The sequence below is a fragment of the Charadrius vociferus genome, unplaced genomic scaffold (assembly GCF_000708025.1).
Source record: "Charadrius vociferus isolate BGI_N301 unplaced genomic scaffold, ASM70802v2 scaffold110, whole genome shotgun sequence".
In the NCBI taxonomy this organism is placed as follows: Eukaryota; Metazoa; Chordata; class Aves; order Charadriiformes; family Charadriidae; genus Charadrius; species Charadrius vociferus.
In genome coordinates, this window is record NW_009646761.1 from 1,481,678 (window position 1) to 1,486,585 (window position 4,908).

Sequence of the window (4,908 nt, forward strand, 5' to 3'; positions counted from 1 at the left end):
TTGAAGAGCTTCTGCTTGCATGTGATAAGCTCGGCTTGGGCTTGAGAAGGAAAAGCTCCTGAGAACAAGAATTAAAAATGCTCTGAGAGTGGAAAAAAAAAGATAATTTTTAATCCACTCCTTCAGATGTGTATGTGTAAGTGGTAGACACATCTTGTACTTTCACTTATGTAGAAGAGGAAGAAAGTACTTTTTTGCCCACGTTGGAGAGCTGGAATATTATGAATCTATGTTAGAAAAGATCTATTTCACATGAATCGTCTTGTGTATTTGTATAACTTGTGGATAGGAATCAACCATGTGTATGTGAAACCAGGTAGCTTGATCATGATTGATCACCATCTAGTGGCAACCTGCAAAATTCAGACTGACAACAATACAGAAGAGGACAGTCTAAAATAGAAAACATGCCAACAGGCCTGTTGCGCTGCTTCTGAAAGATGTATCTGATGGTTGAGCCTTTACCAAATAAAGTATTTTAAATATCCACAAGGCATGTTAAACACTACAGTGTCATCGTTTGTCCTACTTAGGGGCACGGTGCTAACCCATGGCAGGTGCTCCGACTTTGCCAGCAATGTGCTGGTTGCTGCTGGCCAGCTGCTGGCCCAAGGAGAGCTGTGGCAGAACGGTGGGACGAGCTCTGGTGCCGGCGATGCTCTTAGGCACCGCTTGTTTTGCTACCACCAATGTTACCACCAACATACGCCTAATCGCAGAGCCTTGTGGCCAAAAGGGTCCTCCAGAAGCCAGGCAGGCTTGTGCCCCTCTTGCTCAGTGTCTGGCTAGCCTGCTTCTAGAGACACGTGGCGGTGGAAGCTCCTCTTCTCCTTGCCAGGGCTTCATCACCCGTCGTGAGAGAAAGTCCCTCCTGATGTCCGCCCTTGAGGGGTTTGAATACCATTTGGTTTTCTGTCCTGTTCCTTCTCCTTGGGATGTTTCGCTGAGTGCTCTTACCACGCTCCTCTCCTCTGTGTCTTCCCTAAAGGGCAGCCTTGAAGGTTGGACAGGGTGCTCCAGCTGGGAGGGTAAGAATGCTGCAAAGGGTGTAAGGTCTGCTACACAAATATCGCACATTATATTCTTATTTATACATCACAGCATTGCATCTGCCCTTTTTGCCACAGCAGACATTGTCAGTCCGCTGAAACTGTCGGCTCCTGTCCAGCCTGTGATTCACAGTAACCACAGATCTTTCTCTGCCGAACTGCTACCTAAATAGTTTTGGGGTTTTTTTTCTCGTTTTATGTTTGCACAATTCATTATTTCTACTTAAACATAGAACTTTGCACCTGTCACTGTCTAATAGCATCCTGTGTTTTTTCAGACCGTAGTTGCAATTTGTCAACTTAATTTTGTCCTCTCAGCTTCATGTCACCTGCAAATATAATAACCAGACTTTATTTTGTCGCCCAATTTCTTAATGAAAAAACTAAATACCCCTAAACCCAGGACAGACTGGTGAAATCCCCACTCAGTGGCTCCCCCTACTCTGACAGTAAATCACTAATATCTCCACTCTGCACGCAACTCTGTAACCAGCAAAAATAGTTTCCTCCAGAGTGTTTCCTTAGCTTACACATGAGTGTCATCTCGGTGTCAAAACTACTTCTGTAGTCAAGATACATGACATCACATTTTCCTTCATGTATGAGCCTGTTAATTTGCTGTAGTAAGAAATCAGAATGACCTGGGATTGTACATAGCTGACAGGTCCTTACCGGCTGGTACTCACCAGTGTTCATCTTCTGTAGACTTACTATCTGATTGTCTCTTTCAGTATTTTTCTGAGATGAACATTAATGTGACTGTTAATTCCTTGTTCCTCCATTTTTTTCCACATATATGTACACTTCTATATATATATCTATATCCTTGTGCATATATATTTATCTCCTTTTATTCACCACGTATGTCCTTCTCTGGTACTCCTCTCATCCTCCCCTAGGCCAGCTCTTCGATTTCACCATTCAGTTCCTCAGTGCCCTATGCTGAAACTCATCAGGTCCATCTAATTTGAAAACATCTGATTTGTCTAGGTGCTTTCTAAGTATGTAATTCAGTGGTTTCAGCAACCGTGACAATATCTGCTGCATTTCGCTTGGGCTGTAATAAACAACGCACTACATCAGTGACAAGAGTGAAATCAATGGAAGTTGTTCTCATGTCCAGACTAAGCTCTCCATGTTTCTGTAATCAACCGCAAAGCCTGGAGCAAAAGAACCCTGCGTTTCCCAAACGTCTTTGGAAACAGTCTGGTTGGGTGGTTTTAAATTTCACCTTTGAGTTGGTTTACAATCTTTTCTTTTCACTCCTCTTTCTTCGGTTGCTAAGAGATGTATATATAAACCTGCTTCCGAGACAGGTTTTTGACAAGTGCTCTACTGCAGGGAGAGGGCGAAGCCAGCTGCAATTCTTGCTACCATATCAACACACCTGCCTTTGCAGCAGCTCACAGCAGCAAAGCCATCCTATGTTTGCTGGGATTTTCTTCAAGGCATTCCTTCATAACTTTAATGCGATCTCTGACTTCATCCCATAATTGTTGCTCCTGGGCTGCTGGACGTATTTGCTCCACTTACACCTTGAAAGGGAGAGGATGGCCTGCTGGAAGTTACCTCCAATCACAACATAAAGTAGTAGGTTGCCACATGTGTTGAGTGCAGCCAGTGGCCGAGAGATGATATAGACGGAGTGGATTTGCTTCTCCACATGACAGCTGACTGGACACAACCGTAGCTCAACCCGAGCCGCTCGAAAGACATGGAAGGGGAGGAAGCACACATAGAAGACCACCAAGAGGACGACAGCAAGTCTGCGAGCCTTTTGTTTGTAGCAGGCCCGTGTGTGGGGCCCAGTAGCCAAGGTGTAAATAATGAGCGCGTAGCACAGTGTTACCGTCAGCAAGGGCAAGAAGAAGGCCAGGCTGGTCAGCAGCCAGTTATACCACCTGATTGTGGCCAGGTTTTCAGAGCTGGTAAGGTCGAGGCATAAAGATCTGTTTTGTGCCTCTTTTAAGGAGATCAAGAAGTTGACAGGGCTGACAGCTGCCAAGGAGATCACCCAAACGGCTGCGCAAGCCACCACTGTCCACCGCTTCCTCTGGATGTGGAAGAACTTCATAGGGTGGACAATGACCACGTAGCGGAAGGCACTGAAGCAGGTGAGGAAGAAGATGCTGCTGTACAAGTTGAAGTAGAAGCCAAAGCGGATGAACTTGCACATGAATTCACCAAATATCCAGTTTTCCCCACTGGCATAGTAGTGTATCAGGAAGGGAAGGCTGGTGAGGTAGAGCAGGTCTGTGAGTGCCAGGTTCAGCATGATTATAGTGCTGCTCTTCCAAGGCCTCATCTTGAAGCTGTAAACACAAATTGCAATGATGTTTCCTGGGAAGCCCACCAGGAAGATGATGCTATACATAATGGGGAGGTACGAAGTCTTCAGATGAACTTCCATATCAGTGCAGTTGGGAAAATCACCTTCAGTGTCTTGCCAGGTGGTGGGGTTGGCTAAGTCCTCATTTGTTGTGTTCATGTTTTTTCCTTAGGACTTAAGAAAGAGAGAAATATTTAGTGTTCACTGACAGAAAAGACCTTCTTGCAGCCTGCTCAAAACAGCTAATAACCAGGTCTTTCCTTTCAACTTCCCATCAGTGCCACTATTAAAGTGCCTTTATTGGATAAGGAAGGGCCTTGCTGCTTTGATGAGAATTGATCCCAGTCTAGAGGCTTTTTACCATATCTATATAGAGATAGATACAAATTTATTTTAAAATATATATTTTCAGGGAAGGGTCTGCACAGGCACAGAGAAGTTGTAATGTAAGGGATTCCCAGCCCCATGGTGTGTGATATGTCCCCCGGTATATAAAGTTCACTTTCCACTCTCATCAGGGGTCAAGTGGAGAAGAAGGACAGACTAACTATGTTGTGCTACTGACCAAAAGTATAATGTCCAGAACATAGATGCTCCTCAAAAGCTATTTGCAGCCTTGTTAATTAAGTGGAAAACAGTGGATGTTGAAATGTTTTCATATTCTTTTTGATACTGGAGTTGGTTAACATTTTTCTCCCTGCTCCTTGGAAACAACTGATAGAGGAATATTTCATTCTTTTAGTTCATTAACAAGATTGATGTTGCACAGAAATAGGTTATTTTTAGGCTTGTCATTAGCTGCTATGTAAATTTCTATCCCTGTAAAAATTTTAAATGGTGTTTTGCTTTGACATTAGTCTTAGATAGAAGTTTTCTGAAACCTTGGAATAAATTCAACCAACTTTGCAAAGCAGCCATTTACAAGATACAACATGGAACTTGAGCAGGATTCAAGGGAAGTAAAGATAGCCCAAAATATAATCTCTACAACAGAAAACACAGAGCCACTGAAGCACATGGCAAATAACTGCTAACATGGCATCCAGTGAGCGCATTTGTGTGAATGCCTTCTTTGTTTTGATGGGAAAAAAAAAAAAAAGAATAAATCTCTAGCGTAATTTTTTTTCCAGAGGAATGCAACTTCTTACAGGATGGTGCCTGTCCTCAAATTAGTGTGGCCTCGATCTGTTAAAATGGATTGTACTGAATCACTGCTTCTATTTCTTGTTCTACTCTGAATTTTCTTGATGCAGCTTCTACTCTCGCTCACTTGTGAGATCACACAGACACAGGTTGCAGGATTTGAGTTCAAATTTGTGTAGAACATTTGGCTCAAACATATTTAAAACACTTTGAAAACTGCAGCTGGAGCTTGAGGAGATGCATGCCAAACACTGGCATTTGTTCTTAAAGAGCAAAACAGCTTCAAACCTCTTCTCATGGCTGGGGATGGTGCAGGGGATGGTTTGGATAAGGCTCTAATTCAGTTAACAAGTAATGCAGCGATACCATCATCCCCAAACAAACGGA

General features: G+C 43.3%; 1 protein-coding gene across 1 annotated transcript; it reads right to left on the bottom strand.

Annotated features, from left to right (window-relative positions):
- Positions 1-2,505: 2,505 nt before the first annotated feature.
- On the bottom strand, positions 2,506-3,537 carry LOC104292550 (2-oxoglutarate receptor 1-like). Its single transcript, XM_009891956.1, has one exon. The coding sequence runs from the start codon at positions 3,535-3,537 to the stop codon at positions 2,506-2,508; it is 1,032 nt and encodes a 343-aa protein (XP_009890258.1).
- Between the last annotated feature and the right edge of the window lie 1,371 nt (positions 3,538-4,908).